Source organism: Ovis aries, chromosome 9, assembly GCF_016772045.2.
Source record: "Ovis aries strain OAR_USU_Benz2616 breed Rambouillet chromosome 9, ARS-UI_Ramb_v3.0, whole genome shotgun sequence".
NCBI classification, from domain to species: domain Eukaryota; kingdom Metazoa; phylum Chordata; class Mammalia; order Artiodactyla; family Bovidae; genus Ovis; species Ovis aries.
The window spans coordinates 21,743,214-21,763,812 of record NC_056062.1 but is presented as its reverse complement, the minus strand read 5'-3'; the positions used below and the strand labels follow the sequence as shown (position 1 = coordinate 21,763,812).

Below are 20,599 nucleotides of genomic sequence, written 5' to 3'. Positions count from 1 at the left end.
ATGTTGTTATTGTTTAGCCGCTAAGTCACGTCCAACTCTTTGTGACCCTATGGACTGTAGCCCGCCCGAATCCTCTGTCCACGGGATTTCCCAAGCAAGAACACTGGAGTGGGTTTCCATCTCCTTCTCCAGGGGATCTTCCCAACCCAGGGATCAAATCCATGTCTCCTCCATTGCAGGTGGATTCTTTACTGCCGAGCCATCTGGGAAACCCTTGACAACCATGTAACACCATTTTATCATTATGCTACAGGTCGCAAGCAAGTCACTAAGGTTGGCCCATATCCAAGACAAGAGATCAGAGAATCCACCTCTTGATGGGAGGAGTGTCATATAATTTGCAGCCACAGTGACTGATTCGATAGTAGCAGAACCCAACAGTGAACCCCATACATGGCACTAAACCCCAGGGGACCATCCATCACCTGCTTTTGCCTGGCAGGTTGATTACACTGGAACATTTCCATCCATTGTGGAAGAAGCGGTACCTTGCTCTCACTGGAATATACATTTACTCTGAATGTGAATCTGCCTTCCTTCCCTATAGCACTTCTGCCAAAACCACCATCTGTGGGTTTACGTAATGGCAGCCACATTCACTGCCACAGTACTTCACGGAGCACCGCCTCTGACCAGGGGACTCGTTACAACAAATGAAGCATGCCTATGGAGCCTGTATCTGTGGAATTGACTGGACTCACCACATTCATCATCACTCTGGAGCAGCTGGCCTGCTAGAACACTGAAGTGGCCTTTTGCAGACTCACCTACAGTGCCAGTGAAGTGAAGTCGCTCAGTCGTGTCTGACTCTATGCGACCCCATGGACGGTAGCCTACCAGGCTCCGCCGTTCATGGGATTTTCCAGGCAAGAATACTGGAGTGGGCTGCCATTTCTTTCTCCAGGGGATCTTCCCAAATCAGGGATCGAACCTGGGTCTCCTGCACTGCAGACAGACGCTTTACCGTCTGAGCCACCAGGGAAGCCCAACTGGGTGATAATACTTTGTGTGGGTGAGATAATGTTCCCAAGGGTGAAGTACAGACTGAATTACTATCCAACATGTGGTGCTGTTTCTCCCAGGGTCAAGGAGCATGGATCTGGGATTGAGGTATCAAAATGCGAGAGGTTCCTCTCACTAACACCCCTAATGATTCACAGGCCACGTTTACTCCTGTTTCTGCAACTCTGGGCTCTGCTGGTTTAGAAGCATTGGTTCTGGAGGCAAGAGCACCTCCACTTCCTTCTGACTGCGGGCTTTGTCACTGCCTATTTCACTGCCTTGTTACCACCAACTCTGTGAGAACAGAGCCGGTCCCAGGGCTCAGTAGCTACTTATGTATCTGTTGATTTGTGTGTCTGTACTGTGGGGGAGGGGGGAGAGGAGTTAGAGGAGTTGGGGGAGGAGTCTGGCTTAAATGCTAGTAAGTCATGATCAGAGAAATGACAGTTTTCCTATATTGTATCTGGAATACTGAGTTAATAGTGTTCTAGATAAAGCTGCTGCTAAGTCACTTCAGTCATGTCCAACTCGGTGTGACCCCACAGATGGCAGCCCACCAGGCTCCCCTGTCCCTGGGATTCTCCAGGCAAGAACACTGGAGTGGGTTGCCATTTCCTTCTCCAATGCATGAAAGTGAAAAGTGAAAGGGAAGTCGCTCAGTCGTGTCCGACTCTTCACGACCCTATGGACAGCAGCCTACCAGTCTTTACCGTCCGTGGGATTTTCCAGGCAAGAGTACTGTAGTAGGGTTGCCATTGCCTTCTCCTAGATAAAGCAGAGATACCAGTTTAATGATCAGTGCTTTCTTTAACCCGTGACTTCATCTGTCTGCCCAGATCCATGGTTCTGGGATTTACAATCAGCATGTTTCTATAATTGTTCTATGATTTACTAAACATTTTAACTAACCAATGCTTTATTACAAAAAAATTATACAGCATTTGGAAGGTACATGTTTTAATTGTAAACTGGTTTTAGAATATTAATGTACTAAGTAGAAGCTAACGCATTGGAGTAGTAATACTGAAAATAACCGTGTCTACCCCGTAAATAATACACACACACTCTCTGTATGGAGCAGATCTGGGTCTTGCAGGTCACAGGCAGTGAGGCCTGAGATTTCAAATCAAAGGAGGCACTTCGGGATTATCTTCAAAGCCGGGATCTTCCTCACTTGGTATAATTTTGGGTTCAGGGCGAACTCTTCTGGGCATGTGTGTTTTCTCCTGAACTATGTTGGCCACATCAGGGATGGAACGCTTGCTGGGGTCTACTTCTAGTTTCTCCATTTGCTGGCTTCTAGAACAACAAAAAGGGCAAAGGAAACAGAGATATCATTTTGAAATAAATTTCAAGTAGATTCCACTCATTCATTTGTTTGTTTGGCAAACATTGGCAAGTACTCTCCCTGGAGTATAGGAGACTGTTCCTGGATTCAAGTGGCTTAAAGCCTTGTAGAAGCAGGAGTCAACCCTTGAAGAAATAAAGAGTTAAAGGGTGCTGCAGGGCCATGCTAACACACAGGCAGTTGGAGGACAGGACAGTTGGCAGACTCTGCTCACCTAAGACTTTTTTGATAACTGAAATGATACGGTAGGCCAAGTCTCACAGCCAGGAGCAATAATAGAATCACATCTGGCAGGTTTCACTCCTGAATGGAGCTAATCAGGCTCCTAAGACCCTGCTGCTTCAGACAATCCAGCCTGCTGCGGTTGGCATGCTCAGTCACTCAGTTGTGTTTGACTCTCTGCAACCCTTTGAATGGTAGCCCACCAGGCTCCTCTGTCCATGGGATTTTCCAGGCAAGAATACTGGAGTAGTTTGCCATTTTCTCTGCCAGTGGATCTTCCTGACCCAGGGATTGAACCTGCGTCTCCCTCATCTCCTGTATTTCAGGCAGTTCTTTTTTTTTTTTTTTTAATTTAATTGAAGGCTATTTACAATATTGTCGTGCTTGTTATACATTGACATGAATCAGCCATGAGTGTACATGTGTCCCCTATCCTGAACCCCACTCCCTCCTCCCTCCCCATCCCATCCCTCAGGGTTGTCCCAGTGCTCCGGCTTTGAGCGCCAACCAGGCTCTTTACTGCTGAGCCGTCGGGGAAGCCCACAGTTTGGCAGGGACATTCATACTACAAGTTCAGGTGCGTGCCAAGCCCACAGTTCTTTCCCTCCTGTGGGAACGTGCACCCAGTGCTCGTGGCGATAGCTGGAGTGAAAGGGAAGCCGGAAGCCCCTCTGCTGGCCAAGGAATCCCGTGGTCACTGTCATATAGAAAATTCGAAATGACACAGTCCCAGGACTGTTTTTCTGGCCATTTCCTCCATAGGCCTGGAGTTGGACCCAGTAAGCTGCAGTTATGTCAAGTTCCCCCCACGATGTGGATGATTTTGAAATAATTTTGCAATCAGTTATTTGACAGATATACATTAAGAGCCTACAGCACTCAAGTAGCTGTGCTAGACATTAGCAATACCATGGTTTGTGCAGACAGACAAGGTTCCTGGGAACATCTAGGGGCGCAGAGTAGTGCTCAATAGAAAAGTTATCTCGTCGTCATGTAACTGTCTCACTGCCCATCTGTTGTTCCCCCTGTCAGACTGGCATCTTTGAAGCAAAGATTTTGTCTCTTTCACCTTATATCTCTGGCATACAGCTTCACTGAATAAATAGCTATTGAATAACTAGAAAAAATTCACTACTGTGAAATACTGAAATTAAATAGGCAATTAGCTCTGACCTATGTGGTTCAGACTGTAAAGAATCTGCCTGTAGTGTAGGAGACCCAGGTTCGATCCCTGGGTCAGGAAGGTCCCCGACCAGGGGAGGTTGGGGAGGAGGGAATAGCTACCCAGTCCAGTATTCTTGCCTGGAAAATTCCTTGGATAGAGAAGCCTGGCAGCTACAGTCCATGAGGTTGAGAAGAGTCAGATGTGACTGAGCAACTAACCCTTTCAGTTAAAGAAAATCACAGTCTACTCCAGGAGTTCCAAACCCACGTCCTCCGGCCAAATTCCTGCAGCAGACACAAACTGGTGGGAAAGGGAGATTCAATTTTCTCTGTAAAGTGTAAATTCATTTGCTCTTGCAACCCTTCCCCCTCACGTCTATAGTCTGCTCAGCCCTTGAAAGGATCTGACTTTTTGATTCCTTTGTACTTTGGCTGGGCTTCCCTGGTAGCTCCGATGGATAAGAATCTGCCTGCAAGGTGGGAGACCTGGGTTCAGTCCCTGGGTTGGAAGTATTTTGATTAATATACCTGGACCTGCTGAAGAAAAACACAAGTTGGATTTGCAAATGGCATTTTCTGAAGTCCCAGATTATACACTATAAACTATGCAGGGAGTTTCAGTTTTCAGAGACTTACATTACAGTTATTAACTATAGCTTTACTTCTTAATTATTCTGTTCTTACTTAACAGACTGTGATATCTATGGCTTAATTAAGTAAATATCTAAATTCATCTATGATAATTATGTTGTCCTTGACTTTGAAGAAAAGCAGCCCATCTCTATTCTGGGCATATCTCTTGGGCTATAGTTTCTGGATCACAGTAATAAACAGTGAACTTATATTCAGTTATCTGCAGCGCTCCAACTTCAGATGTTCTGAGGAACGGTTTGTGTGCAGGGTTTTAATGACTCATGAATCCCTGGGGGTAATAAGCAGTGAACAGCAAGGCCTGGGGCACTCAAGGACCACATTTATCCCCAAAATAAAGAGGAGAGGGAATTTTTCCCCGTGCTGCTTTCCGCCTCACATCGAGGCCTGTAGAGACAGATGCCTGCTGCAGGTTTTATCCGTCGCCTGACCGTCAGACCAGAACCTCTAGCACCTAGTCAGAACAGGTGGAAGATGGCGTGAATAAATGTATTATGGAAGAATGCAAGGAAAAAAGAAAATGTCTAAAATCAGCAGGTGTAAACTACATCAAAGATTGAGTCCTCTATTAAAGAATACAAAGGATTTTCAGGGCAGTGAAACTACTCTGCGTGACACTATAGGAGTGGATGCATGTCACTGTTTACTCTTGTTGCCTAGTTGCTCAGTCATGTCTGACTCTGTGCCTCTAGACTGTAGCCCGCCAGGCTCCTCTGTCCAAGGGATTTCCCAGGCAGGAATAGTGGGGTGGGTTGCTGCTTCCTTCTCCAGGGGATCTCCTCAACCCACGGGTTGAACCTGTTTCTCTTACATTGGCAGGTGGATTCTTTACTGCTGAGCCACCTGGGAAGCTGTTACATATTTGTCGAAATCCAAAGAACACACAGCGCCAAGACTGAGCTCTTATGCAAATTTTGGATGTGGGTGATAATGATGCAGGAAGGCAGCTTCATCAGTTGTAACAAACCTTCTCTTCTGGTGTAGGGTGTGGATAATGAAGGAGGCTATGCACCTGTAGGGAAAGCAGGTATTTGGGAAATCTCTGTGCCTTTTACTCAATTTTGCTGTGAACCTAAGACTGGGCTAAAAGTCCATTAAAAAAAAAAAAAAGACACCATGAGGAGAGTAAGAAGGCAAGCCCAAGAATGGGCCACATTTTATAATCCTGGATCCACCACTCACTCACCAATTTGGCTACCTTGGGCAAATGACCCCATCTCTATGAACCTCGCTATGTTAGGAACAGGAGGAGGATTTATTTGTAGTTATTTTGAAGATTAAAGATAATGCACAGCATCATACAGCTCAGTGCAGGCGCTTAGTACTCAATAAACCCATCTTTGAGGAAGTCGTCCCAGGACCACAAGGCTTCACTGGGTCCGTGACCTTCTCCCCAGACATGATCCCATCTAGTCCAATGAACAAAACCCTCCTCCCCTCGATCTACTCCCTCCACTAACTCTCTCCACCCCATGAGGAAGGGACCACCCAGGCTGAGAGGGGGTTGAGGGGCCTGTTCTGACCCCCGGCCCCCAGTGTCCTGCCCTGTGCAGGCCTTTCCTCCAAACCAACAAGCTGTCTGACCTCATACCCACGGGCAGCCTTTATAGGTGGCTGTTTGGGTCATGGGTTGCCCAATCAGAGGCTGATATAATGGGAATAATGAATTCTGTCAATGATTCAAGAGCACCACAAACAACCTTCCCATAGACGTATCCTGAGCAGACATGAGGTGATCCTTTCTCAGTAACAAAAATGAAAAAGAAAGGCTTTGTGAAAATACTGCAGGAGTTCCTTCTATAAACAATTGTGCTAAGACGTTTCTAATCATCAAGCATAATCATGGTGATGACAGTTAGCCTGGAGTCTTGAAAACCAGCTCCAAACCGTTGACAATGACTTGGTTTCCAATCGCTGCGATTCCTCATAAATTAGTTCAGATTTTTTACAAGTAGGGATGCTGCTGGGGCTTAATTATGACCATGAAGATTCACAGGAGTCCTAATACCCTTGAATCTCTTTAAGTGATGAGATGGTTAGAGAGCATCACTGATTCAAAATGAATTTGAGCAAACTCCGGGAGATGGTGGAGGACAGTGGAACCTGGAGTGTTGCAGTCCATAGCGTTACAAAGAGTCAGACATGACTTAGCAACTGAACAACAATGATCTGAAATGGAAATTAATAAGCTGGGAAGCATGAGAGTAGCTTCCCAAGGTTTAAAACAGCAACCTGCTTTTCAGAAGGAATTCAGCTCCATACCTGTTGTTTAAACAAACCGCATGTTTGAAAACCTCTACAAAACTTTGACAGTTGTCTTTGAATATAAGAATGCCTGACTGCTTGTATTATGCAAGACATAAATACAGCTCCTGCTCAGGTATTTTTATAGTGATAATTCTGGCATATACATTTGTATCACAAAGATAGTTTGCCTGGGTCCAAAATAGACTTTGCCATCTGGATGGTACGAGTCTGGAAATCTTGAAAAGGAGAAAGAAAGTTGAAAGAGCTGAGATGTTCATTCCAAGGATGAACTGAGAAGGAATGAGAGCTTTGTTCGAAATGCTCTAAGGATTGTCACCACTTGTGGGGGGCGGGCATTGTTCCAAGGGTCTCTAGGGGCAGAGCTAGAACCTTCAGTTGGGAATCGTTAGGCTTTCTGACATTGGGGAATATTGTTGTTCAGTTACTCATTTGTGTCCAACTCTTTACGACTCCATGGACTGTAACACGACAGACTTCCCTGTTCTTCACCATCTCTTGGAGCTTGCTCAAACTCATGTCCATTGAGTTGATAATGCCATCCAACCATCTCATCCTCTGTCGCCCCCTTCTCCTCCTGCCTTTAATCTTTTCCAGCATCGGGGTCTTTTCCAATGAGTTGGCTCTTCTCATCAGGTGGCCCAAGTCTTGGAGTTTCAGCTTCAGCATCAGTCCTTCCAGTGCATATTCAGGGTTGATTTCCTTTAGGATTGCCTGGTTTGATCTCCTGGCTCTCCAAGGGACTCTCAAGAGTCTTCTCCAACACCACAGTTTGAAAGCATCAGTTCTTGGGCACTCAGCCTTCTTTATGGTCCAACTCTCACATGACTACTAGAAATTCTCCTGAGAGGGTGAGGGTCCTGTAGGGAAGGAAGCTTAAGCCAAGGCAGGAAGATGACCTATGATTGACAGGAGGGCACACATGGGGTCTCTCAGTGTTTGCAGCCCTGAGAGCTCTGGATGCTACGACAGGACAGGGGGGTCATAAAAGAGAGGCAACATGAGCAGAGCGCTCAGCCACACTCAGCCTCCCTCCCTCATATTCCTTGTCTGAAAACTGAGGATAAAACTTGTGAGGATTAAATGTGTTGCCATGGGTAAAGCACATAGACTGGCCTCATAGGAAGCAAGTGCCTGGTCAGTGGTGTAGATGTCAGTGGTGTAGATGTTGCCACTTCTATTAGTATCATGGGAAATGGGGACCTAGACATGCACAGATCTGTGTCTGAGCCCTACAAATCAAGAGTTGAAGTTTGGGGAGTAAACGTTCAGGGTATGAATCCTTTCTAAACGTTCAGTCACTGTACCTGGTGGGCAGGTGCATTCTAGCCACCAAAAAGACAATGGCGAGAACTCTAAACAAAGCTAAAGATTGGGCGGTGGGGGTGGGCGGGGATGGCACCTCTTGCTTGTCTGCTCTCTGCTGCTGTCCGGCGTGCTTTTCACAGGCTTTGATGTTCGTTGACAGCCTATGATTACTTCGCCCACCTGAAAATAAAAGCACAGCACAGTCCGTGATACATTCTCTCTGATACATCTTCAAAAATATACACTATATGTTTCCCAAATGCAAAAACACTTAAACTTTCACTATATATTCCATGAAAGACTCTGACTTTAAGCCCCTACATGCGGATGAGAAAGGTACACTAGTCCCCCCATCCCTGGGGATACATTACAAGACTTCCAGGGCATGCCCGAGACAACAGAGAGTAAGATCCCCTGCTGGAGGAAACGGCAACACACTCTAGCACACTCTGGTATTCTTGCCTGGAGAATTCCACGGACGGAGGAGCCTGGTGGGCTACAGTTCACAAAGAGCCAGATACAACTGAGTATGCATGCTTACACACAGACACACCAAACCCTACATAGAGTATGTTTGTTTCCTCCTTTATGGATATACCTGTGATGAAGGTTAATTTATAAATTAGGCACAGTGAGATACTAAAAACAATAACTAGTAATAAAATTGAACAATTATAACAATATATTGTATGTCACACACTTGTAGAAATTTAATACTTTTTCCATCTTAACTAAGCACCTCTCCTGCAAGGCGGCCATAATTTTTGCAGTTTGAGGTACATGAGCAAAACTAGCACAGAGTTCTTCCATTTCATAATTTCATGGACAGAAGATTCGTTCTTACCCTAGATCTTAGCAATCTCAGCATATGGGTTTTTTTTTTCTTTCCTTATTAAGTCGGGAACTTTTACCTTTTCACTTAAAGGAAGCACCTGAAAGCTTCTTTTTGGCATATCTGAGCTGCCCGCATCACCAGTCTTGCACTCTGAGACCATTATTACATAAAATAGGTGTGGCCTGAACCCAAGCACAGCTGACCTGATAACCAAGGCAGATACTGACTCAGGAATCAGTGGGATTATTTTTGACATCCTGGGTGGGACGGAGCAGGATGGTGCAAGATTTCATCATGCTGCTCAGAATGGCCCGCAATTTTAAACTTATGAATTATTTCTGGAATTTTCCATTTAATATTTTTGGACGGTTGGCCGTGCATAACTGAAACCAAGGACAGGGAAACCTTGGACAAGGGGGGAACTACTTAGACCACAAATTGTAACTATTCATGTTAGTCTTGCAAAGCTACAGGCTACACTTCATTTGCCCAAGGCCAAGCAGGGGGACAGAGTGAATTCATTCATTTAACAAATATTTTCTGAGAGCCAACCCCATGCATGCCAGACACTTTTGGGGGTGTTGCGGACATGGGGGTGACAGAGACACTGCCTTTATGGAGCTCCCAGTGAATGTGCTGTGGATGAAAATGGCCTGAGCTGGAAGCTCACTGGACCTCGCCTCCTTCCACTGTAAAGTGAGGGAATTAGATAAAATCAGTTGTAAGGGACTCCTCTCCATCTGAAAAATTCTGTAGTTCCATTATTTTTTAAACTGAATAAGCTCAAGGCTAAGCATGTTAAGGTCTCAATAAATATGACTGAGTGACTTAATTCAACAAACTTCCAGCAGCGAGCACCCAGACCCACGACCTTCCCTTAGGAAGCTCAGAGACAAAACAGTGTTGTCGGGGGAGGGTGGGGAGAGGAGGAGGCTACCTGCTGGGCACATGCCAACCTGAGCTGGCTGTGTATGTGTTTTATTTAGCCCCCACCTGCCAATCTTCCTATGAGACAGGGATTACTGGCAGGCAGAGAGGGAAAAAAGAAACAAGTCAAAACTCCTCTCCTTGGTCCACTGACCACGGTGGGGGACTTCCGCCCTTCCTTTTCAAGGAAGAGGGCGAGCTGGGGTGGGTGTACATTCCTCTCTCCTCCACCCTCACCAGCTCCTTCTCTTGGATGACGGGATGCTTCATTTACTTGCCACATCTCACTGGCGGGCAGGGTCACTCCTCTGAAAGGTGAGCGCCACCAGCCACCCTTTCCCCATCCTGCCTGCGACTTCCTGCCGCACAGCAGTGATCAGATCTGTGCAACTGATGATGAAGGGAAAACACTAGGCTTGGATCCAGCTCCGCTCCCATCTGTTGGCCAGGCAGGCATGCTGGACTAATTATCTGTATTTGGGGAGGGAGTTAGAGACCCCGGGTTAGCCTCACCCCCCAACCAGATTCTCCAATCCAATCTTTACTAGACCTTTGCACTGGTGTGCTGAACACTGAATCAAACTGATAGATAGGGTCGTGTGTTTCCCATCTCACCAGTGATTCTTGGCTGCGTGAGCCACATTGCTCAGAACCCTGAAAGCCCAGCCCATTGTTCATCGTATGTATGCTTCAACACATGGATGGTGGATGAACAAACGAAGCAATGCATCCTAGTCTGGGGGCTGTAGCATCAAACTCAGGGAGGTGAGTGTCCTTAGTGTCCTTGATGGGAATCCATCTCCTTGTGGTGGTATGACAGTTCAGTTCAGTTCAATCTCTCAGTTGTGTCCGACTCTTTGTGATTGCATGGACTGCAGCATGACAAGCTTCCCTGTCCATCACTAACTCCCAGAGCTTGCTCAAACTCATGTCCATTGAGTCAGTGATGCCATTCAACCATCTCATCCTCTGCCATCCCCTTCTCCTCCTGCCCGGCACCAGGGTCCTTTCCAATGAGGTGGCTCTTCACACCAGGTGGACACAGTATTGGAGCTTCAGCTTCAGTATCAGTCCTTCCAATGAGTATTCAGGATTTATTTCCTTTAGGATTGACTAGTTTGATCTCCTTGCAGTCCAAGGGACTCTCAAGAGTCTTCTTCAACACCATAGTTCAAAAGCATCAATTCTTCAGTGCTCAGCTTATGGTCCAACTCTCACATCCATACATGACTACTGTATGGATAAAACCATCGCTTTGACTAGATGGACCTTTGTTGGCAAAGTAATGTTTCTGCTTTTTAATATGCTGTCTATGTTGGTCATACTTTTTCTTACAAAGACAAGTGTCTTTTAATTTCATGCTGGTATATAGACCAGTTTTTGGTTTTTTTTTGATAGTGTGGTTGTATATTTTTCTATCATATTTTATAAAAATTCAATTTGTGTACGTGTGATTTAGTTCAGCCCCCTTCCCACAGATCTCATGGGAGGGCCTATGTGCAATGAAGAAATAAAAGATCTGCTTAAATTCCACCCTCTCATTATATGTATTGAACATCCCACTAGGGAAAATATACCTTCAAGCATCACCGATGGTTTGTGTAATGGGCAGACTTTTTCTGAGACTTCAAAAGAGAGGAAAACAACAACAACAACGAGAGCTGCATGTTCCTAACACAGGAAATTACAAGGCTGGAAGAGTTTCTTCTGAAACATTTTTTAAAAAGGTATATTCCGCGTAGCAAAAACTTGTAGAAGAAAACCATGGAAGAACCAACAACAAAAGCCACCAATGCGATGTTCACTAAATAATTAGATGAAGTGACTTATGCAAACGTTTGCCCAATGCAGCAGGTTTTTATTATCATCAAATGAGATTTGTTTTGGAGGAAGCTAATCTTAAAATGGTATATTTGTTATGTTTTAAAGTCTATTTCTTGCCAATTTCATTGTTTTCCATTCATTTCTTGCTGGCCCATGATGTATTTTCAAATGTTAATGTGGCAGAGTAGACATGTTTACACTATTTTAATGTGAAAACTTTTTTTTTTTTATTTTCTCTACTTGAATTAGTGTAATGGATACAAACATTTCCCCTGTGTTCCTGGCCGATTCTTAAAGAAATGGAAATCCTTTTCAGTTTCTACTGATGCCAGTTCTGGTTCATTAAGGGGCTTCCCAGGTGGCCCAGTGGTAAGGAATCCGCCCGCCAGTGCAGCAGACTTGCAGTTCAACCCCTGGGTCAGCAAGATTCTCCCAGAAAAGGAAAAGGCAACCCACTCCAGTATTCTCGCCTGGGAAAATCCCATGGACAGAGGAGCCTGGCAGGCTCCAGTCCATGGGGTCGTAAAGGGTCGGACACGACTGAAGCAACTGAGCATACACACACTGGTTTATTAAGCCACATTAATGTCAAATAAGAGGGCAAAGAAAGAGTTGAGGAGACTAAACAGAGATGCTTCCCAGTTGAGGGGAACAGAAGAGGTTATAGGTGTTGGGGTAATGACAACTGGTACTTCTTCCTGGGATGGGGGGCAGCAGACCCTCCCTCTGAGAGGCAGGGTGGCAGCGTGTGGAGGAGCAGTGCTGCCCGGGAGAACGTCCTCTGATGATGGAGATGTTCCAGGCTGACCCTGGAGTGCTTGAGTACTTGAGATATGATTAGTGTAACCAAGACACTGAAGTGTTCACTTTATTTCATCTTTCAGTTCAGTTCAGTTCAGTCACTCAGTCATGTCTGATTCTTTGTGACCCCATGAATCGCAGCATGCCAGGCCTCCCAGAGTTCACTCAGACTCCCAGAGTTCACTCAGACTCATGTCCATCGAGTCAGTCATGCCATCCAGCCATCTCATCCTCTGTCCTCCCCTTCTCCTCCTGCCCCCAATCCCTCCCAGCATCAGAGTCTTTTCCAATGAGTCCAACTCTTCGCATGAGGTGGCCCAAGTACTGGAGTTTCAGCTTTAGCATCACTCCTTCCAAAAGAAATCCCAGGGCTGATCTCCTTCAGAATGGACTGGTTGGATCTCCTTGCAGTCCAAGGGACTCTCAAGAGTCTTCTCCAACACCACAGTTCAAAAGCATCAATTCTTCAGTGCTCAGCCTTCTTCACAGTCCAACTCTCACATCCATACATGACCACAGGAAAAACTATAGCCTTGACTAGATGGACCTTTGTTGGCAAAGTAATGTCTCTGCTTTTGAATATGCTATCTAGGTTGGTCATAACTTTTCTTCCAAGGAGTAAGCGTCTTTTAATTTCATGGCTGCAGTCACCATCTGCAGTGATTTTAGAGCCCCCCAAAATAAAGTCTGACACTGTTTCCACTGTTTCCCCATTTATTGCCATGAAGTGATGGGACCAGATGCCATGATCTTCGTTTTCTGAATGTTGAGCTTTAGACCAACTTTTTCACTCTCCACTTTCACTTTCATCAAGAGGCTTTTTAGTTCCTCTTCACTTTCTGCCATAAGGGTGGTGTCATCTGCATATCTGAGGTTATTGATATTTCTCCCAGCAATCTTGATTCCAGCCTGTGTTTCTTCCAGTCCAGCGTTTCTCGTGATGTACTCTGCATAGAAATTAAATAAGCAGGGTGACAATATACAGCCTTGACGTACTCCTTTTCCTATTTGGAACCAGTCTGTTGTTCCATGTCCAGTTCTAACTGTTGCTTCCTGACCTGCATACAGATTTCTCAAGAGGTAGGTCAGGTGGTCTGGTATTCCTATCTCTTTCAGAATTTTCCACAGTTTATTGTGATCCACAGAGTCAAAGGCTTTGGCATAGTCAATAAAGCAGAAATAGATGTTTTTCTGGAACTCTCTTGCTTTTTCCATGATCCAGCAGATGTTGGCAATTTGATCTCTGGTTCCTCTGCCTTTTCTAAAACCAGCTTGAACATCAGGGAGTTCACAGTTCACGTATTGCTGAAGCCTGGCTTGGAGAATTTTGAGCATTACTTTACTAGCATGTGAGATGAGTGCAATTGTGCGGTAGTTTGAGCATTCTTTGACATTGACTTTCTTTGGGATTGGAATGAACACTGACCTTTTCCAGTCCTGTGGCCACTGCTGAGTTTTCCAAATTTGCTGGTATATTGAGTGCAGCACTTTCACAGCATCATCTTTCAGGATTTGAAATAGCTCAATAGGAATTCCATCACCTCCACTAGCTTTGTTTGTAGTGATGCTTTCTAAGGCCCACTTGACTTCACATTCCAGGATGTCTGGCTCTAGATGAGTGATCACATCATCGTGATTATCTGGGTGGTGAAGATCTTTTTTGTACAGTTCTTCTGTGTATTCTTGCCACCTCTTCTTAATATCTTCTGCTTCTGTTAGGTCCATACCATTTCTGTTAATGTTAATTTCTACTGACCAAGCCGAGTTAGCCCCAAACCCAACTGTGGGCTGCTCGACTCTTCTATAGGAGTGAAGGTCATCTACCCATACCAGTTACCCCTAATTTATCTGTGGGCCTTGACCACATGGCCTTTTCAGTTCTGGAACTCTCTGCTCCTTCCTTGACATGCCTGGGGCCCGGCACTGAGTGTGAGAACCCGGAGCCTATGTTTCCGTCTCTCTGGTCAACGTGGGGTATAAGGTTGCTCCCTTAGCCTGACTCAGGATGACTCTAAAGGACCATGTGAGCCCCAGAGCTCACTGTGGCATCAGCTGGGGCCTCTGACAGGCCAGCATCACCCCTCAGCTTCTCCCTCTTCCCAGTCCTGATCCTTCCCTCCCACAGGAGTGGATCCCTAGGCTGCTCCCTAACAAACATTTTGCATGAGAATCTTTGTCTCAGAGTCTGCTTCCTGTGGAGCAGTGGCATCTGAGCACTTAAGAAAGCTTTTTTTTCAATTACATCAAATGAAACCAGTGTTAGTTAAAATTCATGAAAATGTCAACTTTAAGAATAAAAGCTTTGGAGCCAAAAGCACAGGTTTTGTATTGCTTTGTGCTATAAACGCACTAATCAGAATGGGAGCATATGCATAATTAGAGTCTTAAAGTACCCCCATTTCTAACACTGTTATTTGTCCCATAATAATAAGCTCAGACAGAGATTCTCTGTGTTTATGGAAATGCAAATAGCATCACAAATTTGGAACTTTTCTTCATGGGAGTTTGCTGTGTACAGGAATCTCAATGTGTTGCTTATTTTTCAAAGTTATTTTCAGCTCATTTAGTTTCACAGGTTCTTTTAGGTTTAAAAGTTAGGGGGAATTAAGAAATCAGCAGTGAGAAAAATATCAACACCAACACTCATGTTATTACCAACATTCATCTTAACATCAATATTCATATGAAGAGCAGGAAAAACTCTTCTGATAGGAGATCTAGTTTTTCTGGGCAGAGGACCGTAGGTTCAGAGGTCCAAGGTACTGAAATAGTACAGTGCGGTTTCTCTATCTGCAGCCCTAGTGCTACTTCCTCTCTAGAAAATGATGCTCATTAACTTCAAGCTTCTTTCCCATTTGTACAAAGTGTGTTTAGGGATGACTAATGGAAAAGCTGTAAGAACCAAAATATGTCTAATAAATTACATAATGTGGGCCAACTGGCTTCCTGAATCCGCAGAGGGAAATGTAATCAACAGCTTGAAAATTCAATTGTGGGACAAGCACAAAGGTACAGATTAACATTTTAATAGTGTTATATATTTTTTTAAAAAACGATTTTTGATATGGACCATTCTTTAGCGTCTTTATGAATTTGTTATAGTACTTCTTCTGTTTCATGTCTTGGTTTTTTGGCTGCCAGGCATGTGGGATCGTAGCTTCCCGACCAAGGATCAAACCTTCACCACTGCATTGGAAGGCAAAGTCTTAACCACTGGACCAACAGGAAAGTCCCAACAGTGTTATGCTATTAAACTCATGTGTGCGTGCTAAGTCACTTCAGCCATGTCCGACTCTTTGTGACCCCATGGATGGTAGCCTACCAGGGTCCTCTGTCCATGGGATTTCCCAGGCAAGAATACTGGAGTGGCTTGCCATTTTCTTCTCCAGGGGATCTTCCCCACCCAGGGATCAAAACTGCATCTCCTGTAGGTGAATTCTTTACCACTGATCCACCAGGGAGAACTTGTATTTTATATAATGTACAGTCTAATAAATATAGTTAAATCTTTATTTTATACTAATTTTGTTACTATAGAATAATCTTTGTTCCATTAAATGCTTTTGTGCTTTAAATTTTATCATATCCAATATTAATTTTGTCATAACCACTCTAATTTTGCTAGATTTCAGCTAATACAGCTTCATTCATTCCTTTCTTTATATATTCCTGTCTTTTAGAGTCTTATAAACAAGATAGAAGAACCAATTTTACAACCATTAACTTCCCTACAGATTTTCTGCATTTAATGTTTCCTTCCCCATGCTTTCTGATTCCATGTAACTGTATTGACTTTTGTTTGCACCTAACTTCTGTAATGCCTTGTAATTTACATATTTTTACTTAATTCTATGTAACTTCCCTAAAAACATTTTATATTAAATATCAACATGAATAAACTAATATATATATTGGGGGGTTGTGAAATAAAAAGTATATATTAGTAGGCTCTCCCTGTTCATACTTTTCCCCTTTTCATGTTTTAATCTAATCTTTATAAATCAAAGAATTGTCCTTTTTGTATCACCTACACCACTTCCTTCAAGGCAATAATGACTTTTTGAATCCTTCTGAAACATCACTCAAAATAATTAAAGCTACTTCTATAAGATTATGGACTTTGAGAATAATACCTTAGAGAGATGACTGTGTCTCCAGACTGACCCGTGGGTGAAGGACGGTAATGGGTACAGGGGAATGGGCCCCACTGCGCTGTCATTACGTCCTCAGCTCAGCGTGACACAGCAGGAAGATAGCACCCTCGGTCCTCACTCTGCCAGATATCCCTGAGGTATCTAAGCAGCACACTTCTCCCTTCTTCTTTGCATTTCCAAGACTCTACCCTAGGTGCCTAGCGCACAGTGCATGTGTGCTCAGTCGCTCAGTCGTGTCCGACTCTTTGAGACTCCATGGACTGTAGCCCTCCAGGCTCCTCTGTCCATGGGATTCTCCAGGCAAGAATACTGGAGTGGGTTGCCATTTCCTCCTCCAGGGGATCCTCCTGACCCAGGGATCCCTGCGTCTCCTGCATTGGCAGGCGGGTTCTTTACCACTGAGCCACCTGGAGGTACTCATTAACATGTACACAATATCTGAATACGCGATGGATGGCAACAGGTTAGAACTAAGAGCAAGGACTCCTGGAGCTGCTTCTTCCTGCCTATTCTGTCTACAAATGAGGAAGAGGCAGGGGTGTTATGGGCTGCAGCTTCTTGCATGCTGGCTCCTGTTGCACTGGGTCCAGCAGTGAAGGAGAGATTTAGGGAACCATAGAAGACTCCCATAGTTATGACTATGACAGTTGTCTCTGAGTTAGTAACATCATTTCAAGTTTAAGCAGAAGAATGAGAAGCTAAGTTACTTAACAAGTGTCTGAGCTTGTTTGCGACTGGGACTTAGAAGCTGAGGCAAAGGGCTGGTCTGGGTCAGTGGCTTCAACAAGGAGGAAACTGGAAGAAGGACCTCTCATTTATTTTTCGCTCCACAGCAATTTGCACTGTACTTTATCCATCTTGCTGTTTAGTCACTAAGTCGTGTCCGACTCTTTGTGACCCCATGGACTTTGATCCCTGGGTAGGGAAGATCCCTTGGAGAAGGAAATGGCAACCCACTCCAGTATCCTTGCCTGGGAAATCCTATGGACAGAGGAGCCTGGTGGCCTGGCTTTATACTAAGTGCTTATAATAAATCTTTGATAAAGTGAATAAATATTTTAATTGATTCATTAAAAATTCATTGTCTAAAGTTTTTCAGAATTTTGCAGAACGTTTTCCATTTCTGAGTTCTAGCACCTTATTTCCACATTGTGGCAAGCCAAACATGCTAAATAATTCCCTCATCTGATATTAATAACGTCCATATAATTTATTTATGGGTGCAGTATGTTTTCCTCCGCTATCATTTTGCTTCAGTACGCACACTTAACATCTTCACCCATGCCTCATAAGTAGTTTCTAAAAATGACTCTACTTTTTTTCTTTATAAAACTTCCAAACTGTCTATGCCCATTAGATACCAACCTGCCTTGACATAAGCCAGTTGTTTGATTTGGGGGTTGAGCCAGTTACTGGGTGAGGTCCCTCACAATTGAAACAGATCATTATCTAGCAAAACATATCTCAACTTTAGAAGAAATGGACACCTGTATATTGCTCACTTTCTTATATATTTCTGGCATTTATGTTAATCAATTATCTATAATATTGATGTTGAACATTTAAATATGCAAAGTTCAAATTCCTAGCAAGGAATATTCTTAATATAAAACTTCAGGATCAATAAGACTTTTTTATTTTCCTCTGGCATTAGAGGAAGTTAATATATGTACCCAGATTTACTGTTGACATTTTAACAACTTCATGATTTGTTAACTGTGTTCTGATTGACTTCACTAAGAAAGGCACATAATTCACTGAACCCGTTAAAAAAAGACTCCTTTAAAGAATACAAGCTACTTCTTTTTCTCTTAAAAAGGTCATTAATCCTAATCAGAAAATATATAAATTACCATTGGTACATTATTTTAAAATCTTTGAACAGATAAAAATACCTGTATAAGTCAACTATTTTGACATACCTTCTATCTTAAATAAAGATAACTGGCAGCAAAGAAAATTTAGATTTTTGAAAAACTGATCAGAAAAATAGGAAGGATAAGAATATTGACTTTGATTCCAAAGATACCCAAGCTGTCTGAGGAAAAATTTTAAGGGTATAATTACTGATATTTATATGTACAATCAATACTGACAGTTGCACACAGTTTCATGGCTTTGAAATAAAAGGAGAACAAATCTAAATATCAAACAGTTCCTTCAAAATTCTTTCCTACTTGAAAAGTGCAATCTTATCTGACAGTTCCCCGTGGAGGATCATCCACACACACAACCTAAAATTGAAAATGATATTTTATTAGGTTAGGACAAACATCAAGAATGATAACGGCGTTTTGAAAGAAAAGAAAATATCCTTTTGTAATGTTACTAGACGTCGTCTCAGTGGGAAATATCCTACATTTACTTGGACAAGTTCAAGATTATTCTTGTTTGTTCTGGGCCAGTGATAGTTCAGAAGTGCTGCCGAGTTTACATCACCCCACTCCCCGCCTCCCACAACAGGGAACAGCCGTCAACCAGACATTCTCAGGGGTTGGTTACTACTGTCCCAGTTCCATCACCCCTTAGGTAGAGTTATTCTGAAGTATGTATTTTTCGGTCTTCTCAGGGGGGCTCAGTGGTGAAAGAACACACCTGCCAACACAGGAGATTCGGGTTTGATCACCTGGGGAAGGAAATGGCAACTCACTCGAGCTTTCTTGCCTGGGAAATCCCATGGACAGAGGAGCCTGGTGGGTTACAGTCCATGGCGTCACATAGAGTCAGACATGACTGAGCAACTAACTCTTACACTTTCACAGAGCACATGGGCTTCCTTGGCGGCTCAGTGGTAAAGAATGCCCCTGCCAGGGCAGGAGATGCAGAAGACAAGGGTTCAATCCCTGGGTTGGGAAGATCTCCTGGAAAAGGAAATGGCAATCCATTCTAGAATTCTTGCCTGGGAAATCCCATGGACAGAGGAGCCTGGTGGGCTACAGTCCACAGGGCTGCAAAGAGTTGGACATGGCTCAAGAGACTCAACAAGAACGTGTTCTGCACAGTCTCCCAGAGCTTCCCCACTGGGGTTGCTGGCACTTCTCTTGGTTGCCTCCCTCCCCTATTTCCTGATCAGCATGCTCTTACTTCTCAAATAAACCACTGTACTGATATCTCTCAGGTAGGTTCCACTTTCAGGGAGGCCACAAATTTTAAAAAGTGTTTTACAGGTCAAATGTGAGTCTGTGTCTCACAATTTAATAGACAGCAAGGAGATCAAACCAGGCAATCCTAAAGGAAATCAACCCTGAATATTCACTGGAAGAACTGATGCTGAAGCTGAAGCTCCAATACTTTGGCTACCTGATGCGAACAGCTGTCTCATTAGAAAAGACCCTGATGCTGGGGAAGATTGAAGGCAGGAAGAGAAGGGGATGACAGAGGATGAGATGGTTGGATGGCATTATCAACTCAATGGACATGAGTTTGAGCAAACTCCGGGAGACGGTGAAGGACAGGGAAGCCTGGGATGCTGCACTCCATAGGGCTGCAAAGAGTTCGATATAACTTAGCAACTGAACAGCAATACCTTTGGGACTCTCAGGTTTCCCTTAAGGAGGAAGAAGAGTAGGAAACTGGTGTAGTCAGATTCCAAAACACCGACTAACTTACTACTGGGATCCCACTCAAGTCTCTGTGAACACCTCATTTAATTTTCAGTGTGGGCTGAATACTTACTTGAAAAAAAAATCTACCTACTACCTATCTACCTATAATTTGAGTCTATAGATGATGTTAACGTCTAGATGCCTGGGTTTTGCCAGGCATGTGTGGATGGTACTCACTACTGTCACTCAAGTTCACGGCCCAGTTTGGGGGCCATTTCGATAGCTGTTTAGACAGGCTGAGACTTTCTCAGGCCTGGCTGGCTTCTCACTCACCTTCCTCTGGGTTACGGTCCTTTGGAGTCACATCTCAAAATGCACATGGCTTCCTAGAGCCCACCTAGCCTGGCTTCCCTGCTAGGCTCTGACTTTGGCTTTTTTCTTCTCATCCCTGTGTGGTCACTGAAAGCATGGTTTATTCTCTCAGTCTTTCCTTCGATCAGTGGGCAGTAACTGCTCATTATCTCATCACTGCCAAAATGTTTTTAAAATATGT

The 20,599-nt window shown here is 44.0% G+C and overlaps 1 protein-coding gene across 4 annotated transcripts in view; it reads right to left on the bottom strand.

The window, feature by feature from the left end:
* Positions 1–1,900: 1,900 nt before the first annotated feature.
* The window catches only part of DNAAF11 (dynein axonemal assembly factor 11), a 75,127-nt gene continuing 56,428 nt past the window's right edge, over positions 1,901–20,599 (bottom strand). For 2 of the 4 annotated variants that reach the window (XM_042254091.2, XM_027972890.3), the window contains 2 exons: positions 8,055–8,140; positions 1,901–2,301 (listed from right to left, as the gene is read on the bottom strand). In XM_042254091.2, the coding sequence (XP_042110025.1) occupies positions 2,124–2,301; positions 8,055–8,140 (264 nt within the window). In that variant the 3' untranslated portion in view covers positions 1,901–2,123. Of the gene's footprint in view, positions 7,513–8,054; positions 8,141–12,096; positions 18,736–20,599 lie in introns of those variants that run through there. The other 2 variants (XM_042254092.2, XM_042254095.2) reach the window with 2 other exon arrangements.